Source organism: Triturus cristatus, chromosome 9 (genome assembly GCF_964204655.1).
Source record: "Triturus cristatus chromosome 9, aTriCri1.1, whole genome shotgun sequence".
In the NCBI taxonomy this organism is placed as follows: domain Eukaryota; kingdom Metazoa; phylum Chordata; class Amphibia; order Caudata; family Salamandridae; genus Triturus; species Triturus cristatus.
Window position 1 is genome coordinate 1,004,461,823 of NC_140592.1, and position 25,882 is coordinate 1,004,487,704.

At 45.7% G+C, this 25,882-nt stretch overlaps 1 protein-coding gene across 1 annotated transcript in view; it reads left to right on the forward strand.

Annotated features, from left to right (window-relative positions):
- The first annotated feature begins 13,683 nt into the window (after positions 1-13,683).
- SPTLC2 (serine palmitoyltransferase long chain base subunit 2) overlaps positions 13,684-25,882 on the forward strand; it is a 384,930-nt gene continuing 372,731 nt past the window's right edge. Inside the window, exon 1 of the mRNA XM_085626636.1 lies at positions 13,684-13,838. Coding sequence (XP_085482762.1) covers positions 13,716-13,838 — 123 coding nt within the window. The 5' untranslated portion in view covers positions 13,684-13,715. The remainder of the gene's footprint in view (positions 13,839-25,882) is intronic.

Here is a 25,882-nt window from a genome sequence, read left to right on the forward strand (position 1 = left end):
ACGTGACATTTGTGTTAAAAAGAGATATATATATATATATATGCGATGCTTCCACACATGATGGTCGGGGAGGGGCGGGAAGGGAACCGATTTTATGCCGTAGTAGCGTTGCTCATGACACTCGACGCCTCCCACCCCGTGGCCAGCCTGAACGGTTGTAGGCCTGTATCTTGTATACTGACATTGTTTTAAATAAAGGGCCTCTTGAAAGAATTACGGAATCAGTGTCATGACTAATCACATAGGTTGATAAAGATTTCTTCTTTTGAATAAATGATTGTTACTCCCAAGCAATAGAAAACAGATAATGCAGTCCCCATTTGCCTGAATCTTTTTTGATTAACGGAATTTGTACCCATCACACCTATCTTTTTCCAAGAGTTGTTAAACAATGGTCAACCATAGCTCAGGGTATATGCCGAACGCAAGGTATGGTATCTTGCACCTTAATACACGACCGATTGAGAAATGCATGTATGACAAGGGAACCCGAATTTAGGAAATGAAATAAATTAGAGCATCTTTGTCTCGGACAAAAAGAATAATAGGTCTGTGGTATCACCCATTCCTGCGACTAGCCTGGTACGTGGTAAGTAGAACTTTTTCGTGTCTGCGCGCGCTAGTGTACTTTGAATACTGCACATCCCCTCCCCTCTTTTTCCCCTCTATAGGTCACGACGAAGCTCCGACTGAAGAATGAAGTGGACATGGACCGCACCGAGTTCAATATCAGGGAAAATTTAGACAAACGTTGTGAGATAGTGCGTGAAGTGCAGACCACCATTGAGAACATGAGAAACTGTATGGCATGATTGTGCGTGTGTGCTATGATTACACGGTATGAATGTGTGTGCATCTCATGCTTAGGTCACTTGAAGAGAGCGTCACTGTATGATTGAAGTGCTCGCCCATCGATCAAAGGGAGTAGAATAAAGGGTCCGACACCCCCTAGGATAAACTACAAAATACTGAAAGTACGCAGCATGCATAGGAAAGGAGGACAGGAAAGGAGAGGTCCCGATACTCAACGTAGCCCTGAGTCTCCGTCTTAAGTTTCTGCGCTTGATGCATGTACTGTCACACCCTATCCGGCATTTGTGTGTACGTGATCACCGAATTTATGTCTTTTCCCCGCTTGTGTTTTCTTACATGGAACAGACCCATGCTACTCCATGTTGTGTGTGCACCAAGTGGCCTATTATCTTACCCATGTCTCTCTCGTTTTGTGTCGTATGTATGCCAAATAGCCTACTTGATGCACACCTCTCTCTCTCTCTCTCTCTCTCCCTCTCTCTCTCTCTCTCTCTTTCTCTCTCTCTCTCTCTCTCTCTCTCTCTCTCTCTCACTCCCTCCCTCACTAAAAAGCCTTCTTACCCTCTTTTCTTTTTGAATAAATTAACGACACATACCTCCTCGGTAAGTGTATAATTGGCCTGGAGCACGGTGGTGTTCGAACAAATTGACTGAAACAAAACGACCGTACTCTGCCACGTTACTACCTCTCCTTTCTACAAATATTGAGCTTAATTGGCTGAGAAAAGAAAGGACAGGTAAGACGACTGATGTCTCCCAATTTGGCCCTCATCACGGGGACTATATGTCAGTGGTTTCCGTTTTTCAGAGCTTTAACAACACCATCTCCACCGCCCAGAATTACCCCCGCCCAATTACCCCGAAATAGAATGTCTAAAGCACCCCGTTCTCCCAAGATAACCCCAGCCCTATACTAGCCGCCTCGGAGTATTTCGAACGAAACAGCTGATGACCTTATTCACTAATAATACATCGCCTAAACTGATAAAGGGTTACCTATTGTCGCCAGCAAAAATAATGCTTAGCTTATGTTCCTCCCCGAAATGGATACTCGTGAACCCGTGACAGTAGCACCTCGCACTTTCTTTTCATAAACTTAGCAGTCCTCGGAAGGAAATATGTACTAACAAAACTTGTGTTGAGACGAACGAGCCTCTGCCGGAGAAGCCGGTTCGAATTTTTAATAGACTAGAAGGTTGACAGATGTCAGGCTTCCTGCAACCAGTATCGGGCGCAGGAATCGGCACCTAGAGGGCCAGACGATGGGCAGGGACACCCACAGAAACTTGCACCACAGCAATGATTAATAGATTAGTAACGCACACACTAACATCAGAGTTAATAGACACCAATCATACAGCAACCGATAAAAGCATGTCCGCAACCACTCGGTGGTTGGGAGAGAGGATGAAGTATGTAAATGTCTTCCCTGCCAACTCTCTAAGATTTTTGTTTCTTGTACCCATTTAAAGATAACGTGCTGCCATCGGAAGGGAGGGGTCGGACGTGACGCACAGCCTGGCTGCAGACCATGGAACATCTATGACATCGACCAAGGGGGAAGCTACGAAGCAAAAAGGGCGTGAGACGAGACACCCTTTTCAGGATGATAAGCGCGAAGGGCTACATCGAGGCCCCCCTGCTCACTGACCAGCGTGCCTGAAGTCTCAACCCGTCGGGCCCGATTGATGGGCCCAGTGCTGGAAGATTCTGCTCCCCTTGGTCCACATTTTTTTGATCCGATCCCACTCCACCCCCTCTTCCCTCGGCATCCCGAAGCACGTCACACCCTTCTCTCTCTCACCCTCTTTTATATGGATTATGAATCTGACTTACCTACAGAAGAACAAAAAGCAGGTACCCTGTCTCAAAGTACCTATGGTGAACTGTGTTAAGGAACGGGGCTGTGATCGGAGAACAGTGAATGGTCACACCCTGCAACGTGAGAAATTGGATTTGAGCTGGACCTTAGCTCCACCGCCGGTGCTCAACAGTGCCAACGAAAGAAGAACAACAATAAGAGCTTACCAGTGATGGCTCTTTATAAAAAAAAAAAGGACACTGGAAAGAAGAACCCATGTCAAAGTTGAAAATCCTCTCCCAACCACCTTTTTATATTAACTATCTTCCTATCAAGTTTTCATGATGTTGCATCAATCACTTCCGACTGTACACTGAGAAGTTAAGAAAATGTAACTTTGTATAGTGACATTCATACAACACCAGCCATGTACACGACTATACTGACTATTTTCAATCCACACAAAGTCTGGGCCTTAAGTAATGTATGAAATATCCCTTGTTTTGCCAGAAACATCCTGTTTGCTTTACAGTATCCTATTTGTGCTCAAACAAACTCCCCTCCTCCTGTCCCTGGGCCTGACATGCGGCACAGCTGATGTAACTCTGTATGTACTACCTCCTCGCCTACTTTATCACCTGTATGTAACTATAAGCAAATGTGTCAGATTACTCCTGCCTGCCCTAAAAACTCTGTATCTTTAAGGAATGTACGAAAGACATTAACGATATTATAGCTGAAGGTTAACGAAGATAAATGACGGCCAGGCAAGCTGGCGAGATATGTTAAAAGGGAGGACTGTGGAAATTTAGCTTGCAAACTGAACATTATCTGCGCCATCTTGCCACTCCCCAGCGCCACGCACAGCGAATGCACGGCCGCCATTTTAAGCACCCCACTCTCTCCCCGCTCATTCTCGATCGCCAGCGCTTTCCCCTGGCGCTGCGAGCATCCCCCGCGCGCCGGCCGCCCCCGCTCTCTCATACACGGGCCATAAACCCTCTCATTCAGCACGACCCTGCCATGGAACCACATCCCACACCTGACCGACATCCCATACATGGTCATGCCTCTCTTTGATAAACCCCCCCTTCCTCTGCGCCCCATTGTCCGAACCGATCCCAGGCCATCACCTAGCCCTGCGGATGCAGTTTATTGCCCCTACTGTAAGGGAAACACCCCACATCAAAGGGATTACAGTAGATCAAAGCCCCTACCCCCTGAGACCCGACCGGTTGCACACACCCCCGGGAATTGGCGGAATACCCTGCTGCGCGATAGCTCTCTCCTACTGCGGGTGAGGTGGGAACTTCTACTGTAGCTATGTGTGGGATCGGATCTGAGCCGGGGCTTCAGGGGATGTTCTCTCATGCATCAAGGGAATCTCAAGAATGTACTATGTGTAATAAAGCAATAAACCTGTGTATAAGAGACCAGGTCTCAGATATGCAGTTAGAGCACCTCGTGACAATACCTTGCTGTCTGATCTGATGTGTTTTGCTCCGACGGAATAAAACTTTGTTTCCTGCCTTCCAGTCTCCGGCGCCTGCCTCTTTCATTGGTAAATTATCGAGTGGTATGAGAGGCGATTACCGCCGGGCAAATACTTGAAAGGTTATCGATTGAAACTGCCGCTACCATTTAACAACGGTTCAAAGAATATCTCAGAATTTCCTCTTGTATACCAGCTTTTAGTGTATCCCACACAATGTCTATTTTTGCGCTACCTATTTTTTCCTTTAGAAACAGCGGTATCCAATCCTTGATATCGCTACAATATCCTTCATCAAGCAGCAATGCTCGCTCAAAACTCCAAGTTTTCTCCCTGTGTTTGACATTGTCGCCCTTAACCCCTTCTGTGCCACGCCCTTTCCCCCTCCTGTGCCGGGCGTTTTATTAGTGGGTGGGGTTCATGACGAGACTATGGGCACAGCGCGACCATGCTCCATGACGAGACTATCTCGTCATGGGCACTGAAGAGGTTAATCTCAATCACTAAAGGGTTGTGATCGGACAATATATGTGGAGCTTTCTCTATCATACACTCATGAAGTAAGGAATGAGACACAAGGATAAAATCCAGTCGGGAATGAACTTTATATGGGATAGAAAAATATGTGAAGCCTGAATCAGTTTGATTTTGCCAATTCCAAGCGTTGTTCAGTCTGTAATCCCCACATAACGCCTTTAGTGCCTGAAACACCTTAGGTTTCCAGCCACTATACGGCCAGTTATCTTTTGGGCCAAATGCCCTGTTGGCGGGTATGTTTATGTTAAAATCCCCACAAAGGACAACGGGGAGTGGCCAAGTAGCCAACTCGCTATTTATCTGTTCGAATGCTCCTGGGTTGTCCAGGATACTACCGTAAATTGAGCTCATTGTGAATAATTCCCCAGTGCTTTCACGGCACTCCATTATAACCTATCTGCCCTGCTGATCGGCTAGTGTTTGGGTAAATTGCAGCATAGTTTCAGATGACAGGATCGCCACCCACCGTGTCCGGGTATTTTGTGTCATCCCCCAACCAGCCTATAACCTAACGATTCCAGCAGGTACATTTGAGCACCCTCTATGTGAGTCTCCTGCATGCATATTACAACTGCCTTCAATAATCGAAGCCCTGTTGCCGTAATGCATCTTTTCCTAGGGTCATTGAGGCCACTGATAATAATAGTGGCTATACGTATTTTACCCATCGAAGATATCCTCAGGGACGATCATACTATGCACCTCACCATCCTGCCAGCTCCACCCACCCAAAACCCGCCCGAAAACCCTACCCCACCCCTTCCCACCTCCTGTAACTGAGGCGTCCTGGTTCAGCCTGAACCAGGATGATGTCATCTGAGTAATTGCTGCCTCGTCACCCCTCCCGTCATTTCCCCAGTCACCCAGAAAACAAAGTGAAGTGCCACCAACCAAGCTGCCCACAAACGATTCATCACATATTGCTTCATACCTAAGTAGATTCTACGAGCAAGCCACAATATTGAAATTGCACAGATTATCACCATAACCAACATCCCAGGTGCCTTAATATTAGATTATGTAGTCTATTCTCTCTTAGACCCCATTCTCCAGTCTCCCAGAGATCTCATTTAAATATGTTTGAGCCTGAATTTATGAGGTAATGCTGCGTGTAGACCCCTGGAAGACAATTTTTAGTCTGGCTGGGTTCTGCAGATAGACTTCTGCCCCAACTGCTGGAAGGGAGAAAAAAGCTGCCTTAATCTCCACCTCTGCTCCACTGTGGCGTGAGCGAAATCTGGCCTTGTAAAAAAGGTCACTCTCTCATATTCTTTCTTAGCAGTTGGCCGGGCTAAATAATGAAGGGTCTGACATTACAAAAAGTTCCCAAAGTGTAGCAATATGACCCGTGGTCTTTCAGGATTGTTCAAAGGGCGTTTTGGGGACATCAAAGGAAACCTATGGGCTTGTTGGATTTCCTTGTCCCAGTCCCACATACTCAGTTTGGCGTTGGTGTTCCTTAGTAGAGAGACCATGTATTTCCTGGGGTCACTTCCTTCGACCCCTTCTGGGATTCCTAAAAAGCAGAGATTGTTACGGCGTTGTCTATTTTCTTGCTCCTCCATTTTCCAAGTAAAATCCTTAATGATTCCCTTATGTGCATCGCATTGTGTCTTTATGGCAACAACATACTTCTCCAAATTTTTGGTACGTGCTTCTACGGAGGCTATTCTATCCGCTATCTCGGTGCAGGTTCTGTCCACTTTCTGCACTGCCCCCTGTATTTTTTTAGCAGCAAGATGGGTTCTCCGGTTGTCCATTTTTACTTCCTCCTGGAAGCCCTTAATCAATTGTAATACCAGTTCTAGGGAAGGGTCGATCTGTTTGCCAGTCCCTGGGCTCTCTCCATTATTAGTCATTGTTAGATTTTCTGTGATTCTAGGGGGTTTGTTCCGTTAGAGCGATTATTTGTGAGGCCGAGTAATCCCACTTCAAATCCCCAAGACTGCCACTGTCAGAAATCTTCCCCCCCCCCGTTCTGTCAGGCCTTGATGACCTGCCCCTGTTGGTCCAAAAAGATTGGTGATTAATTGCTGGCAATCCTCAACATCCCGAGTATTTCTCTGTGGGGGCTTCTTAATTGTTTCTGGTTTATCTGCTTTTTCCCCCTTGTTGCTGCGTAATTCACTTCTTTTGCCTCCTGCTTGAATTACCAGTGGTGGCTCCTTTCGAATATTGGGGGGCCAGTAGCCACTATTGTGGCCATACGGGGTTGATTACTCCTGGTTTTGGCAGCTTTGGCCCCACGACCTGACATATCAAGCGTTAAAGTCTTTTGCTGTGTAATTGTCAAAATTTCCACAGAGACTTCCCTTTGTCTGTGGTTTAACCCCTCTGGCAAAATGAGGGAAAACATATTATTATAGTTAGGGTTTGGCGCGTCCTCGTGCCGCAGGTCTGCAGGGAGCACCGAGAGCATTGGAAAAAACAGCTGATGCGTGACTGGGAGCCGCAGGCAGAGAGATTCTATTACAGGACCGGAGGCTTCGTATTATGCTTCTCTTTCTATTTATTGCTACTCACAGCAGCCAATGAAAACTTTTGTTATGTAAAAAACAACAACATTTCCCATGATGCATATACCACATCACTTCCTGGAGGGCCCCATAAGAGCCAGTAACACCGGAACCAGTCCTCTTTCTTTGCTGCTCACGCAGACAGTTAAGTTGAAAGCTCCGATTGTGCTTTGATTGTACTATGGTTTCTGCATAATTGCTTGTATTACAATGTCATTGTTATATTAGGGTCGCGGCGCTGCGATAGCTTGGCGAGCGCGCCCCGGGGCATTTCTAACCCTCGGGTTGTTTGGTCCGATTAGCGTGTGGTGGCGCTGGGTGATTCCCGCTGTGTGCGGCATAGTTGGCGGACGATTGTGCTTGTGGCGCGAATGCGCATTTTTGAATTTAAGCACTTGTAACGCGGCACTCGGCCGCTTCGTTTATCCGCTCAGCGCGTATGCGCTTTCTGGTCTGCATCGGCACACGATACCGCCCTGCCTTCGGTGGGTCTAAATTAATGGTTGACATGGCGCTGAGGCTCTCCTGATATGCCTATGACGCCGGGAGCCTTGCTAGTTAGTTAGTTTTACTTTCGATCGTGTTCCCACGTGCGTAGCCCAATTTGGTTGTTTTTAGTGGGATTTGGGCTACACATGTCGAAACAACCCGGTTAGTTTCACTTTTAGACAGTTAGGCTGTATTTTCCTTCGGAAAGCATTGCTTACGCCTGGCTGGCTGCAAAAACGACCTGGGCCTGGAGGGAGCACACCTCCTTGAATCTGATTTTGCACTTTGGCTCCACTACGCCCTGAGGGCTGTAATAATTGATCTACAGCTGTTGCTGAGGAGCTAGGTACCGGTGCTGTTGTGCTGTGGGTGCGCCCCCCCTTGGATTATTCCTCCTTGCTCTTACCTTATGAGCAAATACCGCTACAAGTGTGGTTCCAATATGGATACGTGGGTGCATTATGAGGAGGATGATACCTTGTATGAAGAGGAGGTAGGAGGACCTGCCATTGAGGATAACATTGTTGAGGCCCTGGACGCTTCTGTCCAGGAGTCGGTCAGCAAGGCCCTGGAAAAGGCACTTCCAGGAACGGTCCAGCAAGCTTTGGCGACGACTTTAAAGCCGATTACTAAACAGCTTGAGAGATTTGCGAAGAAGCATGGCTTCCCTAAACAAACTGAAGGGACGTCAGGAGACTCCCGGGATAAGTCTTGGCTGCATTCAGATTCTTATGAGGCACTTCCGCGCCCGGCTAGAGAGCGTGAGAGGGTTCAGGACACTGACACAGAGTCTACTTCCACCTCTTCTGACTCCCCGGATGACTCCCCTCCTAGAAAGAAGTCCAGGAAAACTAAACATGCGGAGCCTTCACCGCCGGCTCCCACACCCTTTACTTTCAACCCCTCGGAGATTGTCCACCCCAGATCCTCGGACTGGTTACCTGCCCCCGAGGTGGCTGCGTACTTGCACGAGAACTTGCGCAAGGGGTTTGATAAAGAGGTGCGCAACAGGCTGCGTTCCGAATGCCCAAGACCGGACCTCTCGGACAAGGTGGCGGAGACGCCGGACATTGACCCCAGCATGCTTACATTCCTGAAAAAGTTCGCCAAAGACCCCAAGAAGGGGATAGATCGCGCTTGGCGTGGTTGCCAAGATAAACTCCTGGACGTGGTCGGGCCCCTAGCAAAGATTTTGGAGATGGCCCTGGAGGCACTGGAATCGGAGGGCACGATTGATGCCCACGTGCTGGCAGGCTGGACCCAACGGGCTATCTGCCTGCTCGGGAATGCCAACTGCGCGATCTCAACGGAGCGCAGGAAATCAATATTGATGCGCATGGACTCTAATCTTACAGAGTTGGCTGCGGCGGAACCTGGGCCTTTGGCGGACGGTAACCTCTTTGGTGACCGGTTCGTCAAGGACGTTGCAAAGTACGTGGGCACGTTCACGACCCTGGACAAGGCTCAGGCTGGGATCAAGCGCGTTTTCCACGCCGGTGTTTTCAATAGGGCCGGACGAGGGCGGGGACGCTCGTTTGGCCGTCAGCATTCCCAAGGTCCCCAGCGAGGAGATTTCGGACGCGGCAGAGGTGATTGGGACTCCACCCGTGGTGGCACCTTCTACCCCACCAGGCAGCGCTTCAACAAGCGGCGCTTTAACAAGGGATCCTATCGTGGAGGATTCCAGGCCGCAGAGTCCTCAGGTAAGCGCTCCAGATTTACTTCCTCTTCCCTTGGGGGGGCGTATTCGGTATTTCTCTCACAATTGGGCTCAGATCTCACAAGACGCTTGGGTACTACAGACAGTTCAGGGGTTCCACCTAGAGTTTTTTCAGACTCCCCGTCAGGTACAGCGCCCCAGGCAGCTTTCTTTTTCCCAACTCGAGTGCGATTTTATAGATTCAGAAATAGAAGGATTGCTGCAGAAACGCGCGATAGCTCCTTGCAAAGAGGGCCCTCGCGGTTTCTGCAGCAATATTTTTCTGGTGCAGAAGAAAGGAGGTGGTTACAGGTTGGTACTCAATTTGAAGGATTTCAATCACTTTCTGACTTACAAGCATTTCAAGATGGAGGGCATCCATCTGTTGGCAGATCTACTGAAGCAAGGGGACTGGTTGGTCCGTCTGGACCTGAAGGACGCTTATCTGTCTGTTCCCATATATCGTCCCCATCGCAGATTCCTTCAATTTCAATGGCGGAACCGGTGGTACGAGTATTTGGTCCTTCCTTTTGGACTTTCCTCAGCACCGTGGTGCTTCACCAAGGTACTGAAACCGGTCGTGGCCTACCTCAGAGAGCAAGGGGTTCGCATGATTGTCTACTTGGACGACATGCTCATTATGGCGCAATCTCCGGCGTTAGTAGCTCAACACTTGCGCATGACCATTCATATTTTGCAGAATCTGGGGTTCGTGATCAACGAACCGAAATCGGTCCTGTCTCCCACACAGACGATAGATTTTCTGGGGTTCGTCATAAATTCTCAGACGGCCCAACTCAGCCTTCCAAATTCCAAACTTCGGGATATCAAGAAGGAACTGCGCTCGTTCCTGACCAAGCAGATGGTCTCGCTCAGGGGGATTGCCCGGATAGTGGGCCTCCTTGCGTCGTCCATTCATGCGATATTTCCGGGGCCCCTGCACTACAGGGCCCTTCAACGACTAAAGATCCAACACTTACAGAAGGGCCTTTCTTACACGGATGTGGTCCCTCTTTCCCAGGAAGTGAGGGAGGAGATGCAATGGTGGTTGGCCCACGTCGAGGCATGGAACGGCAGAGCAATCTTTGGCTCGTTACCAGAGGTGGTCATAGAATCCGACGCCAGCCGTTGGGGCTGGGGAGCGCGCTGCGGAAATATTTCCACAGGGGGACGGTGGTCCCTAGAGGAGTTAGATCTTCACATAAATTGTCTAGAGCTCCTCGCAGGATTCTTTGCGATCCGGACATTGGCTCCCAGGCAGATCTCATGTTGCATCCTTCTTCGGATGGACAACGTATCGGCAGTCCGGTACATCAACAAATTGGGGGGCACGAGGTCCTCAATGTTGGTGGAGATAGCGAAAGCCTTTTGGCACTATTGCCTGAACAACCAGATATCTGTGATAGCGGAGTACATTCCGAGGCAGTCCAATGTGGTGGCGGATTGGAACTCTCGCCACCTCAGGGACTACAGCGACTGGCAACTTTGCCCACGCGTGGTTCAGTGGTTACAGGCAGTTTGGGGACTTTGCGAGATCGACCTCTTTGCCTCCCGGCTGAACCGTCAAATGACGCGGTTTTTCAGCTGGAGGCCGGACCCTCTGGCGCTGGCGACAGATGCCCTTGCGCAGGAGTGGACTCAGAAGTTGAATTATGTGTTCCCACCATTCATCCTCATTCCCCGAGTGTTCACTCAGGTGATGCGCCAGAGAGCAGAAGTGATATTAGTGACTCCCTTGTGGAAGTCGCAGCCTTGGTTCCCGTTGCTGATGGAGGCGAGTTGCGACTTCCCCAGGAGGATTCCTTGGTCCTCGACCATGCTCCAGGGCCCTCAGGGGGAGACACACCCGATGGTTCTATCGGGGCACCTGTCCCTGATGGCCTGGAGACTTTCAGGCAGCGTTGGCAAATGCCAGGATTTTCGGACCAGGCTGCGAGCTTTATCAATCAAGCATGGGCCCCCTCTACCAGGAAGCGATATTCTTCAGCCTGGGGATGCTGGGTTCGTTGGTGCATGGGACAGCATGTGGATCCCGTGGGGGCAGGATTACCCTATATTGTAAATTTTCTATCGGAAAAGGCGTCGGGAGGTTTAGCGTACCGCTCGGTTAATAACTTCCGTTCCGCCATCTCGGCAGGCCACTCTCAGATCGAGGGCAAGCCTGTCGGAATGCATCCTTTAATATGTAAACTCCTAAAAGGCATTAGAGTAGCCAATCCACCCAAACCAAAGTATTCCTCTTTGTGGGACGTCTCGCTGGTCCTGTCACTCTTCAATAGCTGGCCAGACAACAATGGGTTGTCCAGGAAACAGTTGTCGGCCAAGCTGGCCATGTTACTTTGCCTAGCAGCTTGCAGACGTTCTTCGGATGTTAGAGCCCTCGATATTACAGGTAGAGTATTTACTCCAGAGGGTGTTTCGTTTTCTATCACTTCTAGAACTAAGACAATGTCACGTAGTGTGGATTATCATGCTTTTCCAGATAATGCTAAACTTTGTGTGGTTCAATGCCTCAAGGCTTATGAAGAATGTACCAGGTCTACCAGGCCTGATGGGGTGGCACAATTATTGATTGCTCTGCAGAAACCGTACAAACCTGTGACAGCGGCTACCATAGCCAGATGGCTCAAAGATGTCATGCAAGAGGCAGGTGTAGATACTCAGGTCTTTGGTGCACATTCTGTCAGAGGCGCTATGGCCTCCAAGACTTTCATGTTGGGTTCTACTGTGCAGGATATTATGCATGCTGCAGACTGGTCGTCTGAATCAACGTTTAAACAGTTTTATTATAAACCGGTGCGTGATATATCCTCTATTGTTTTTAATCAGCGTTAAACTAGCATAATACGAAGCCTCCGGTCCTGTAATAGAATAAAAAATTAGCTAGCATTCGCGCCAAGAATTTTCAATTCTATTAAGGACACGGAGGCGAGGATTATCCCACCCAGTTAAATTACTGTAATGTAATTTTTGCCCACCCGTTGTGTATGTACTCTGATTATACAGAAGTTACGGGTTGTTTTATCTCTATTCCTTCCAGGATCTGACAAGAAAATGGATTAATCTAGTGTGCAGAGTGACGTTCCCAGCTGGTCTGGTTTTCTTCCACGTTGGAAGCTGTTGTTGAACTTTAATACTTATTGGACTTGTTGTTCGGAGCAAAGAAAGAGGACTGGTTCCGGTGTTACTGGCTCTTATGGGGCCCTGCAGGAAGTGATGTGGTATATGCATCAAGGGAAATGTTGTTGTTTTTTACATAACAAAAGTTTTCATTGGCTGCTGTGAGTAGCAATAAATAGAAAGAGAAGCATAATACGAAGCCTCCGTGTCCTTAATAGAATTGAAAATTCTTGGCGTGAATGCTAGCTAATTTTTTACTCTGCAGATGCCCGAGCGGTCAACGCTGCAGATGCCCTGAACTGCCTTGCGCTCCTCATCACGGAGCGACCAGACTTTAACTAAGCGGCTGAGCTAGGATTCAAAATCTGCAGGTACCCACATTGTAAAAAAAAGGCACAATTTTGCTGGGTGAAATATGATGTCTTCAGGTCGTGTTTTGTATCGCATTGCTACGCTCAGCCACACAAGTGGGGTACCGTTTTCGTCAGGAGACATTTGAGAACATAGAATAGTATAACATTTGTTATTACCAATGGAGCGAGTGTGCAAGAAAGAAGAAAATTTGCATTTTGTGGGATCCTACCACTACAAACCTTCAGTTGATGCTTTTAAGAGCAGAGAAAACATATGCTTTCCTACCCCCCATGTACCTATAGTTTGGCAATTTTCTCGGTCACTTTCCGGGGAAACTACAAACCCCCGGATTCGTTTAGAATATCTAAAATGGTGCCAAAAAAGAACACACATTTAGCGGGGATACTTTATTTAGAAAGGAAAAAATATTAAAGTTTGAGCATCAAATAACCCCAAACACACAAAAAACGATTTTGCGCCTGGTGGAAAAGCCCTATCAGTCAACGGTTTAGAACTCTTCCAGAGGCACAACCGATATTAATGTTTCTCATATTCTGGGTGCAACACTGACGCCAGCTTTCTATCTCAATTGTTGGAGGTTTGGCGTCTCCTTTCTCGGTCTATGCTCTTGACCGGTCACAACTGGAGGTTACTTCAGTTCAGTAACAGTGACACACCCATTTCAGGTAATTCAGTAAAGCGTGATTGCGTCACTAATCGGCCCCTCCCGTGCGCGCGGCAACCCACACCTCTCTAACTGGCCCATCCCTCCTAATCTAGGCTGGCGTCAGGTTCTACAAGTGGACAAAAGGAGGAGTTCTGTTTTCGTGTGGCTCCTCCTCCTTCGTGACGATCTAGGCGATGATTGGCGGCTTTGGAACGACGGTTTCCGGTATGGGGGTGGAGGCCGTGGGTAGCAGTGACAGCCCCGGGGATCAGAGAAGCATGGAGGTTCAGCGGAAGGGTGCAGGGGACCAGATGAATGGGGGTCCACGGAGGAACGGGTATCGAACAGAGGTAAGGCGCTGTAGGGACACGCACAGTGTGTTGAAGTGGTCCCACAAGGAAAGCAGGGTGGGCGAGAACTTATAAAGAAGCGGCCGCCGAATTCTGTTGTGATAAGAGGGTAAAGTGGAAAACCGTTGATGGGAAACTGGATATTGAGAGGGGTAAACAGGAAAAAGTTGGGGTGGGGCTAGGGGTGTCAGAGAGTAGTTTGAGACTAGTGAAGCAGGGCGGAATCATAGAGGAAACCGGTGTAAGGGAGAAGAGCGAGGGAGGATCCTAGGGTGGAGAACCAGAAACTTGGGTAATGACAGTATAGGGGGTGGATTGCATTTCTGGAGTACAGGGAGGAGAGGAACAACTGGTGCCAGGTGGAAGGTTGAAGTCGAGATTTTGGATATGTGTGTACTACCCAGAGAGTGGCCAAGTACCATCTCTAGTTCTATGTCGGTACCCTTTCCCCTTCGATTTATCCAGGTTCTCTTTTTTGTTAACTTTAGAGGCTAAGGGTAGCGGAAACGGTCATAAAGTATACTGAAGGACGGTGATCATTTATCTAGGGTTGATTCAGTTCGCTGGGTTGCGCAAGCAGCATTTTGAACGTGCTGCTCGTTGGCTAGGGATTATGTCAAGTGAAATGAGGGCACATGGAAGGTGCTTCACGGGCAACATTTATGACCGCATGAAAAATCCAGCCCATAATTGATAGGAAGCCACAGCTTCCCTCAACACCCCCCGCTTAGAATGTTGGAAGCCCGTGGCTTTAAAAAATAAAATTATACAAATTAGTGGTCACCCATTATCCTTTTAGAGCAGGTTTTAAGGAATTTTATTGGAAAAAGGTTACAAGTTTCATGGGTAGTACCCTCTCTTGACAGTCATACTGAGAGTACAAGAGCGAGAGAACGCATTCATTATGTGTCAGAAATCAAGAAGCGGTGTCCAGATGTGACCTTGGGAATGTGGGGAAACTCGTGATAAATCACTTGAGTACTATTGGATCACAGGGTACATTGTTTGCAATGAGATCACCACTTCGGCCAAGTGATACAAAGTTGTGCAGCTGAAGGCTAGCCCGAACTTATTCTCTTATAGGTCCACCCGCTCAAGCCATTGTGCAGAGTCAAAATAGGCCTTTGAGTATTAGAGGAACATTGCTGGGAAGCCTGTGTCTTTAAAAGCCTGGGGTGTGGTTATGATCAGTAGATAAGTACCATATGGGCCGGAGGAGAGGTACATTTATCATTTGGAGAGATGGCGGGAAGCCGAAAGGGTCTCATTTTAACGGTGCTGTAGAATGATTAACATATCTGAGAAAAAGCAACTCGCACTTCTCTGGTTGTGACATCTTCATGGTTGGTGCAAAATTACCAAAGCTAACGTTTGTACTTTACACAATTTAGGGCCGGTCCGTTGCTGAGAAGTAGTCAGAAGTAATTCATGGTTGTTGCTGCAAAAGATTTCTCCCCTACTGGCCATCTTTTACTTATAAGATTAATGACTGTCTGTTTAGCCAGCACCGTACACAGAGTTGTTCGTAGGGACTACAGTAGTTGGTTTTGTGTGGTATCTCGTGCTGCAGAGGTGCTCACGTAGTTGGAGCACACACTTTCTGGACTGTTAGCTCCAATGTTAAACTCAGGTATTTGAAGTTTGCACTTGGGTGAGAGCGTTGTAGAAAAGAGTTGGTTTTGTGTACTGGTTCTCTTCAACTTCAGTATAGTGTCATTAGCCAGTGTCTGTTAATATAGGTAGATCGAACAAATGGCAACAAGTAAAACCATTCACACAGAAAATTAGTAAAAATATGGGCACAAGAGGAGGCACAGGATTACTTGGAGCATATGTATATGTTCACTCCAGATGCTTCAACAGTACTTTTCAAGTCCAAGCTAAAATTACTTTTTGGCTCCATCGCAAGAATCCAACTACAGTGATTTAATAGCAAACTGTTAGACCTGGCATCCTTGGCGTGGTTTCCCATGTCTTTTTGCCTCTACCTCCTGTATATTTGACTGTGTGCTGGACTTCATTTTGGCTGGTTTGTGTACTCTGAGCACTTTACCACTGTTGAACAGTGCTAAAGTGCAAGTGCTCCCGGTGGAAATTATGATTATAATTGATTATCATCGGAGCTGACTTGTAACCCTTTACAAGTGTAACTTTCAATTGGGAAGAGATAGAGATTTGGAGTTTGGATTCCCTGAACTTCGGATTTAAAAACACACCTTTCTGTGAAGGTGGTTTTTAATTGTGTGTTTAAAAATACAAGTTTTAGAAAGTGGGCCTTTTTTTTTTTTTTTTTTTTTTCATTTTTTTTTTTTTTTGCTTTACTGTCCTGTGCCTCTTCCTGCCTGTGGAATCCACGTCTGGTTTAGACTGACAGTTGCGCTGTTTGTGCATTCACTCTAGACAGTCACACAAACGGAGCTGAGGTGTGACCTGCATATCCTGATGGCCTATCACCAGGCTGATAGGCCTTCCTGAGCTAAATTGGTGGGAGGAGTTGTCACTGACACCTAAATAGGGCTCTGTCTGTCCTTTCGGAATGCTGTCTCTGTCCCCCCTCCCCTCCCTGTAGTGTGTCTGGAGCCACGGCAGGATCTTGTGGACAACAAAGACTTTACTTTGAAGTATGCCTACATCAAAGGCCAAAAGGGGTATAAGTATTGGACCTACAACCCCAGGCCTTTAGAACACGTCTGGACTGAGAACTCTGCCAAGAAGATGATCTGAAGAGCTGTCAGGATGTGTACTGCCCGTTTGCTGTGTGTTGCTTTGCTTGGTTGGCCTGCAGTTGCTGCTTCGGTCTGTGGGCTGTGGAAAAAAACTGGAATTTGCTTTCTTGTATCATGCTTTTCCAAGGTTCTCCAAGAGCTTGTGTGTGCTTGCTCCCTATTGGAAATCTCAGGGCCATCAAAGACTTCATCTGCAACATCTCTGAACTCCACTGCTGGGTGCCTCTTCCAGTCCCGGCTCCTGGAGGTAGTTCTGTTGCTTCAAGACTTGAAAATCCTCGCATTGCCCTTTCCTGCGCCTTTTTTCCCGCAGTAAGAATGCCGTGCGGTTAAAAAACCAGCGCATCGCTGCGCTGCAGTTGAAAAAGATGCCATGCCTGTTTGCGGCCCGATGAGCCTTTGCAGCCCGAGTCCAGAGCACAGTGTGTCCGACGTCTGAGGCTTTCGACATTGACGCAGGCCCACCTGTATGGCTGAGGAATCAACACATCACCTGTCTGCAGGAGTTGAAATTGATGCAGCGCCTGTTTAGCCACCACATCAGCCCGCTTTGCCTGGATTTTCTCACGCATCGCACCTGTATGCTAAGTTTCCAACGCATTGCCCCAACTAAAGGAGTCGCCTCTGAAAATTGACACATCCCTTCTCCTCGCAGTAAGGATTCGACACAACACTTCTCCTGTGTGCAGCAAAACTGTCGTATACATTCCCCTAGGACTCAAGAACCGAAACACCACAGGTTTTTCTGTCGCTTTCCTCTTTTGTGGCTGTTTTTCGACTTGGATTTTGAATCATCAAAGGTACTTTGGGCTAAAATCAGCACGTTCATAGAGTTCTATGGACAGAATTGCTTCAACCTTTTAAAAGTGATATTTTGAGTTTATAAAGTGGTGTGGTATCAATTTGTAGTGTTTTCACTGGTTAGTGTGTCTTATGTACAAATGCTTTACACATTGCCTCTGAGATAGGCCTGACTACTTGTGCCAAGCTACCAAGGGGGTGAGCAGGGATTGTCTTGGGTATGTAACTCCTTTACCCTGACTAGAAGGAAGGGTCCCTACTAGGACAGGATGCAAACCACTGCCAACTAGAGACCCAATTTCTAACACAAAGCGATTCACTTAATGCAACACTTCGGTACAAATAAAGTTTGCCCAAAGCAGCAGACTTTTAGAATAATAAGCCACAGGACATTTTGGAGGCATTTTTTAACTTCATCCTCCGTTGTAGATTCCTCAGCACAACGGATAGGAAGACTAAGACTGCGTTCTGATAGATTAAACTCATCTGGCACCACTGATCAAAACCCTGATGATAAGTTACCATTAGAATGAGCTGGTCTTTAGATGATGTTAACGAAGAGTTTACAGTTAGAGCCTGCGTAGTACCTAAAAAAAAAAAATAATGACGTATACTGAACGATAGAAACATTGGTCTTTCTCAAACTCTTATGCAGACATTCCGCTGGCTGTTATCTTACTAATGTTTCTAGTTCTAATGTTGTATTTAATGCTCCATTCACTGAGCATAATTTGTCTTGTCTGAAGCAGCTCCTAAAGAATGGATGTCTGTCACATCCAATCTCTGGGTGAGAGCAGGGCTGCAGTCGTCGTACTCCCAGCCAAAGCTGATCTTTGGCAATTAACATTAGTTCCCTGCATTGCATTATAGCGTTCCTTTCCCCCAACACTGAGAGCTCTTGGAAATAACAATTATGGATACTGATAATTCACATCATAAGTAGCTGCTTCTTCACTCATCTGTATTTTCTTTATAGTTGGAAGCATCGAGATGATAGCAACAGGGGATTTGTGCTTGATGGATTGCACATCACCCATTGGTTATGGGATTGACACTCGTGGTCTTGTGTCCAAGTATGCATCTTAGAAGTGGATATAATGTATGTTGCTAATTTGCACTTGGTATTTGCACCATATTTTCTTAATTGGAAATGGTTTCAAAAGGCATACGTTTTCAAATAGCTATTTTGGCTTTCTGGGGAGGAGGGGGAATCTCACCCTATCTCTTCCTCATCCTGTCAAGCCTCGTTGGAAGGGGGGGGGTGTGTGGTACAATGGTTTGTCTTCATTTACATTTTATCATTGGACACTGGGAAGTCTCCTAAACCGTAAAATTGGAAATGGTCCATTTGAAATGTTTTAATCATTGTAGAGATGCTCACACATACTGTGACAAAATGAACAAAATCGGATGTGAACTGGACATCTCCAATTCTCTTCCACTTGAGGCAGAACTTTCTAAATCACTACACACGAACTGTCGGTCATCTATTCTCCTGATGTCACCTCTGATTGCAACAGTTAACCTATTTTTATTTAGCCCTCTTTCTCTCTCATCGTAGAAGAAAACACCTTTGCTGTGCCTCACACCAAACCCTTTATGTGGCTGATCTAGTACTCGCAACCATGGCTAAAAGGCCATTGCGCTGACCCTTCTACCTCATTGGCTAGCCCTCACTAATTTCTCTCTGCAAAAAGGCATTGTACTCAGTGGCCTTAAACTTCTCATGTAAAACCCCATAAGAAAACTTGATTTCTCTAATGTGGAAGACTACCATCCCATCTTAAGTTTGACTTATCTGGCAAAGGTAATTGGGAAAAGCGTATCCTTTCAGAAGATAAAACATATCAAGGAAAATACTCTAATTGGAGTGTTCCAATCTGCCCTTGGAGCAAGCCACAATACAGAATCTTCAACACTAATGTGACAGATAACGTTATTGGTTCTTCTATAAAGGCCATACCTGCTTCTGTATCTTTCTAGAGTTAACTGCGGCTTTTGATACAGTTGACCATCAAACTCTGCTGGACACTTGGAAAACAGGAGGGGCCTTGGGGGCCAGCTGCCCTGCAGTCGTTCCACTACTGTCTTTCTTAACTCCTCCAAATGTTCAAGAGTGACAACTTTTCTGCAACCCGCCCCACCCCTCTGCGATCTCTCAAAGCACTAGCTACCTTTTAATGAAATTGTGTAACCTCTGGGCGAACTGCTTCAAAAGTTGGGCGCCTCCTTTCACCAAAACACTCAAGAAGTGATATGGTGAGATTCCCCCACCTCCCCAGAGAGCCAGAATAGCAATTTGAAAACGTATGCATTTTGAAACCATTTCCAATTAAGAAAATATGGGGCAAATACCAAGTACAAATTAGCAAAATACATTATATCTACTTCCAAGATGCATACTTGGACACAAGACCATGAGTGTCGATCCTATAACCAATGGGTGATGTGCAATCCATCAAGCACAAATCCCCTGTTGCTATCATCTGGATGGTTCTAACTATAAAGAAAATACAGATGAGTGAAGAAGCAGCTACTTATTTCGTGAATTATCAGTATCCATAATTGTTATTTCCAAAAGCCCTCAATTTTGGGTGAAATGAAAGCTATAATGCGATGCAGGGAACTAATGTAATTTGCCAAAGATCAGTGTTGGACAGGAGTATGACGATGGCAGCCCTGCTCTCAATCCGAGATTGGATGTGACGGACACATCCATTCTTTAGGATCTGCTTCAGACAATCCAAATCATGCTCAGTGAATTAAGCATTAAATACAACATTCAAACTAGAAACATTAGCAAGATAACAGCCAGTGGAATGTCTGCATAAGAGTTTGAGAAAGACCAATGTTTCTATCGTTCAGTACACGTCATTTTTTTAGGTCTCTTCAGAATCTATAGTCCTGCTAAAATCCACTATTTAATGCATCCATTAATGGAGCAAAATCATATAGAGTACAATTGTTGTGAAAACAGATTTTCTCCTACTCCGACCCAAACCTGATACATATCTGGCTTGATTCCTTAAAATTGAGAGATATCGCCACTCAACTAGCCAAGTCTCTCGAGATCCTTCTTGACTCTAAATTGAACCTGCAAAGCCACATCCAGGCCATGGCTAAATCTACTGGATGCCACTTTCACAAACTTAAAGTGCAAACACAATCTCTTCTTCCAGCGTCTGATATTGGCAGTGTAGGCACTTATAATTTTTCTTCTGGACTATGGCCTCTCACTGGTGTGCCAAAAATTAGATAAGTCCTTCTCAGATAAGTGCTGCATGCTTAGGCTAGGTTCCTCGTGAACACAAAAAATTGGATCACATTACCTCTGCACTTTCCTGCCTTAAATCACTCCCAGTCGAGAGATCCGGCACCATGAGAACTGCCTGCCTTACCTTTCAAAGTTCTGAATCGCTATTCTCCAAAATATCTCGCCTGACTACATATAGAAATCCACATTACGCTGACTCTTCTCAATGGGCTCGCTAAGGTATAGAATCCTCTCCAACCCCCCATTAATAACACACCCTCCTTTTGAAAGCTTTCAGATGCGCTGCTTGGGGTACACTTGTCCATGTCTGTTTAAATAGCACTGTTTAGCTGAACTCGGTGATTGTTTAGAATCCTACTATGAGGTGTCCACCTGTCAAAAGATTCAACTTCTACTTTATACCTAAATCCGGTAATGCATGACATCCTTGAATCGCGCTATTATCGAAGTTCTGCGAGCTCCCACTATCAAACACTTGTGGTTACCTTTCAACCTGGAAAGCCATTTGTGACCGATTGCACGTTATGTTAGGTGTTACTACGTAATGTCCCATACGTATTACAATGTATTTGTACTTTAATTACTTGTAATCGAGTCCTACTTGTTAATCACAAGTCCTATTTGTACGACCAAAGTCGTTTTTTGTACTTGAACTTTTATTTGCTGGTGTCTGTGCCTCCCTATGTTTTTGATGAGCCAGGCAGGCTTCATCCTAGTTTTCACCATACATAAATATATATTCGATCTGCTGAATTTTTATTTTCTGTTTAATGTTTACTAGTTAATGCACAACTTCTTAATAGCTATCCATTTGTTCTATAACCCTTTGTAATTCCCTAACATTGCTCTTCAACCAGTCTTATGCACCATTACCCACTCTATATACACATCCTGTGCCCCTCCTAACAATGCTATATTGTAAATATTTTTTGTGCTATGTGTCAGTCAAAACATTTTATATGCAGCTCGCTGAAAACCTCCTAGGCGAAGTCTGTGCTATAAAAAGAAGAGATAAATGAAAGCAGGCATAGCTTAAATTGCTTGAGATCCTTAGTGTGTTCAGTTTGAGAGGAAAAAAAGTGTCCTAACAAACTGGGTACATGAGCACAAAATGAGCAGCAAAAATAAATTAAACTTAAGCCTCCTAGACTAAAAACACTTTTATTTCTGATGCTAATACGGCTGGGATTAAATCTTAAATTTGAGACACTGAGGTTTACTGCTTAAACGTAAGTGACTGAAGAAGGAATGTTTGCTTGAGAGGAAGATGCTGCTGAAAGTGGGGGTTCTTTATACTAAGCCATTTTAGGTTTTAATAGTTTGTTGCTTTGTTTCCTTATGCCAAAGAAAACCAGTCTCACAAATGCTTACCATGAAAAAATGTGACCAGATAAGTTACTGTTCTATTTTTTGTTTTTCCTAACCATGTCCGATTTTACATGTTATTCTTTCACTTATTTATTTTATAGCGGAGGCACCATATACTTTTTACAGAGATGTCTACTTTAATGGTCTGCCCATTCTATTGCCTTAGTCTTTCCCTCTTGCCATCCAGTTACCCCATCTCTCTCCAGTTTTATATTTTTATACGTCGCCCATTTTTACCTCCTTAACCCCGCCATTCTTACTTTCTCATTCCCTTCTTTGTTTCCATTGCCCCTCTCTCCTTTCCCTTTTCACTTCGGTTTTCTATTGCCCTCTTGCTTTTTTCCTCCTTCCAGCGTCAGGCTGCAGCAGACACCAAAGACTGAGTATTGTTAACCTATTTCTTGTTTAATTTTTTAAACCAAATAAATGCTCATCCTCCATTGATTTTAATGAACTGTCCTCCCAAATCACATTGTTTCAGCCATAGTCTGGCATGTCTTTCATCCTTTCTGAATTGGATCCTCGGTCCTAATGTTAATAGCATTGTTTCCTTTTTTCACAATTTAAGTAATTTAACTCAACAAGACCCTTTTTAGTCACATTTCTCTCATCAGACCTGCATTCAGTGTGTCTGACTTTTAGCAGGATAACCTATTTTAAGTTTAAAACTGTCTGCAAACTGTAAATAAACGCATTTGGGGCTACGTTCTCTTTCAACTATATTTTCGGTTGCAGAAGTAGTCTATGCAGGGATTTTACCCTAGAGCCGATTGATTTTTATCTTGGGATCTTGGCATCTAGCATGCTTTTTTTGATCAAATACAACACATTCGATCTTGTTTGTTCTTGTTGGATAGTCCTACTCTAGCAATTGAACCAGCTATTAGAGCCCCTCCCCTGCGATATCTCTTGATGTATCGCATTGGCTGAACATCCTACTTATTGGCCCCACTCATCAGTTTTTTCAAGCCCGCTGTAGAGCATGTTCCGAAGGTAGGAGCGGACTCTATGATGAAGCACAATGTGGGTCCCCCTCCTTAAAAGCAAATCTGAACACGGAAAGACATCATTGAGTTTTGTTTTTTTCTTTTAGCAGTCTGTTTGAAGAAGGACCTAGTCCTTTTGAACAAGGGTGTTCAGTGTGTGGACCAGGCTTCTCCAACGAGTAGCCAGTGAGCTAGCTCTCCAGCTACCTGTGCGTAGCTCAACTGCTTTACCCCAGCCTACTAAAGTAGACTCTTTTTTTGCTTGAATTAATTTATGGAACCCAAAATTGAAAAACATGTGTTTGAGACAGAAATGTGTGTATTTTCAGAACTCACAAGCTTCACTGATGTTTGTAGACAAATGGACTAATTTTCAAAATATATTTAAAGCTAATATTTACTGGATAAATAGGTTGGCATTGGAGAGACTTCTTACTATAACCATGGTGACCGGGGCATTGCTACTGTGGCTGTCATGTATTAACCCTGTAGAAGGATTCCAAATTGATTAAGCCATTTTCACGTTACTGCAGACAACCTTGCCTTATGCACGGAGGTAGTCACTGCTAGTAATCTTGCATGAGAGGCCTCTAACTTAACCTTTATCTGACGTGGTCACTATTACCACACTAATAATAGTAGCTCGGTATGATGTACATCAAACACAAGTAGCTCTTCATACAGAAGAGGGTGGAGACCCCTGGTGTAGATTAATATCATTTGGGAGCACTCTGACCGCGTGAGTAGTGTTTTGGTTTTTAAATGCAGGCTTGTGCTCTATAGAATGAACTCGCTCCTCATCTAGGACGCCCAGGTGTATTTACATAGTTTAGTGGGAGGCAATTTGCTTCTTTTGTAATCAGGGAACCCATGTCTTTTGACAGATTCAAACATTTCCCACATGGGCCAGCCACGCAGTCGGACACTCCCCACCGACGCTCTAGCACCTTCTAAGACTGTGCGTTTTATCTGGCACACCTTTAGCTTCGCCACACGCCACGGCTTGACAATAAAAGCAAACTAGGAGTCCATCCAGCTTTGGTCCTCGTGCAGAGCATCAAAACGCTAGTACCTCATCTGAGCGCAGGCCCCTGCAGTGGAGTGTAATCCGTTCACAACTACGCTTCGTAACGGGTGCGAGGCTCTACATACAACTGTAATATGATACTGTAATGTGACTACTGGTCAAAAGTCTGCACGCCTTTCTGCGCACCGTTACCTGTTGATGGTAAAGGAGACACCCTCTTCTGTAACCGTAATCTAAAAGTTCCAAGGAAATAGTTCCCGAGTTAGGTTCTCCTGTCTCCCCAGGTGAAGTGTAAAGTATCTGGTGTATTTATGCAGTGTTCTGCACAGTAATCCTCCGGCAGTAGTTTATCTGTGATCGATGATGGGATAGTAATCGTTTCTCACATACACTCACATTTTCAATATTTGCTGTAAGTGGCTGTGGAAGAAGCTAAAGGCCTTCTCTTGGTGATCTCGGTGTGTGTGCGGGTCTGCCGTCGGAGCCGGGTGCTTACTTATGGGCGCAATGGAATCACCCCGTGGGAAGCGGCTTATTGTGGGCTCGAGGGACGGGGGCAGGGAGCAGCAGCCCGGGTGGGGCTTTTTCCTGTGCGCGGGATGTTTGTGAATCGTGGTCTCCTTTCCGTTACAGGAAACGGGGCCCACGTGAGAGACGGGATACTGCCCTCGTTGCTCAATGTGTGGAGCACGTGATGGCTAACATTGAGCACCTAAAGCAACCGCTTTCATCCTGGATGAAGCAAGAAATGGTCACGCTCTCGAGCGCAGTCATCTGTGAAACTCTCAAAATGTACAGTAATCAGCCGCGCGGTGCGACTCCAATAGTCCTTTTGTGCGCCGTGAATAGGTGGTGTCCTAGTTACACTATCTCTTGACATTCGACTTGTTGATACAGGAAGGATGAAAGACTTACTCCACTCAGAGAGAGCACTGCTCAGATAGGACTGCTGCCAGCAAATGTAAGGCCGCTGAAAGTTTCCGAAATTGGGAGAATAAAGCCCACTTAATCTTGTATGTGCAGTCTGAGGGTTAGACGCTTTGCTGTGAAACTGGGCGAACTGCAAGTTATTGTAATGTTGTTTTTTAAGCACAGAAGCAAAATTCACGCATTTTGCAAGAAAAAGTAACACTCTAGAGACTTCAAAATTCTGCTTTGGACTGTGGATTAAGTCCCCATCATCGGTGTGTGTATAAATTGCGAATTCAGGCCTAAAGGTTATGGTTACAGACTAGATGTTTTGTGATTGACAGCAGACTCCCTTCCCTGAAAGACATTTTGTGAAGTTCTAATCCCCACCATTGGTGTGTACGTTTTCAGACTCGCAGCTATATTCATTCACCTGGTTTAGTTTTTATATTTCCTCGGAGGGGTCTTAACTATCCTTTGTCTAAGTTTCATTATTGATTTATCTATACAGGCCGTAGGCTGCTCTGTAGCGCAGACAAATAAAAACCACACCACAGTGACCATAACATTCAAATTATTATGTATAAACAAGTGAAGCAGTGCCAAACTCGATCACCATAATGACATTTTAGCATCTACTTTTAGCCGGAGCCTGAAAGTGTTCATATTGATCGACCAGGCCCATAAGTAATAGATGACTGTCATAGCTGCTAAGGTTTCGGATTGCTATGTGTGACATTTTCATAATTTCAGTTTGATTATGAGTAATGTTTTAGTGACTGGGTGACACTTTCTCGCGCACATAAGAAATGAGGACGAGGGAAATAGCCATAGGACTGAATAGATAAGACTTGACACAAACAAGTACAGCGTCTTGTTAACAAAACTATTATTTCAAATATGAACTCCACTCAAACATTAATAAAATCATTAACCCCGAGCGGTCCACCGCG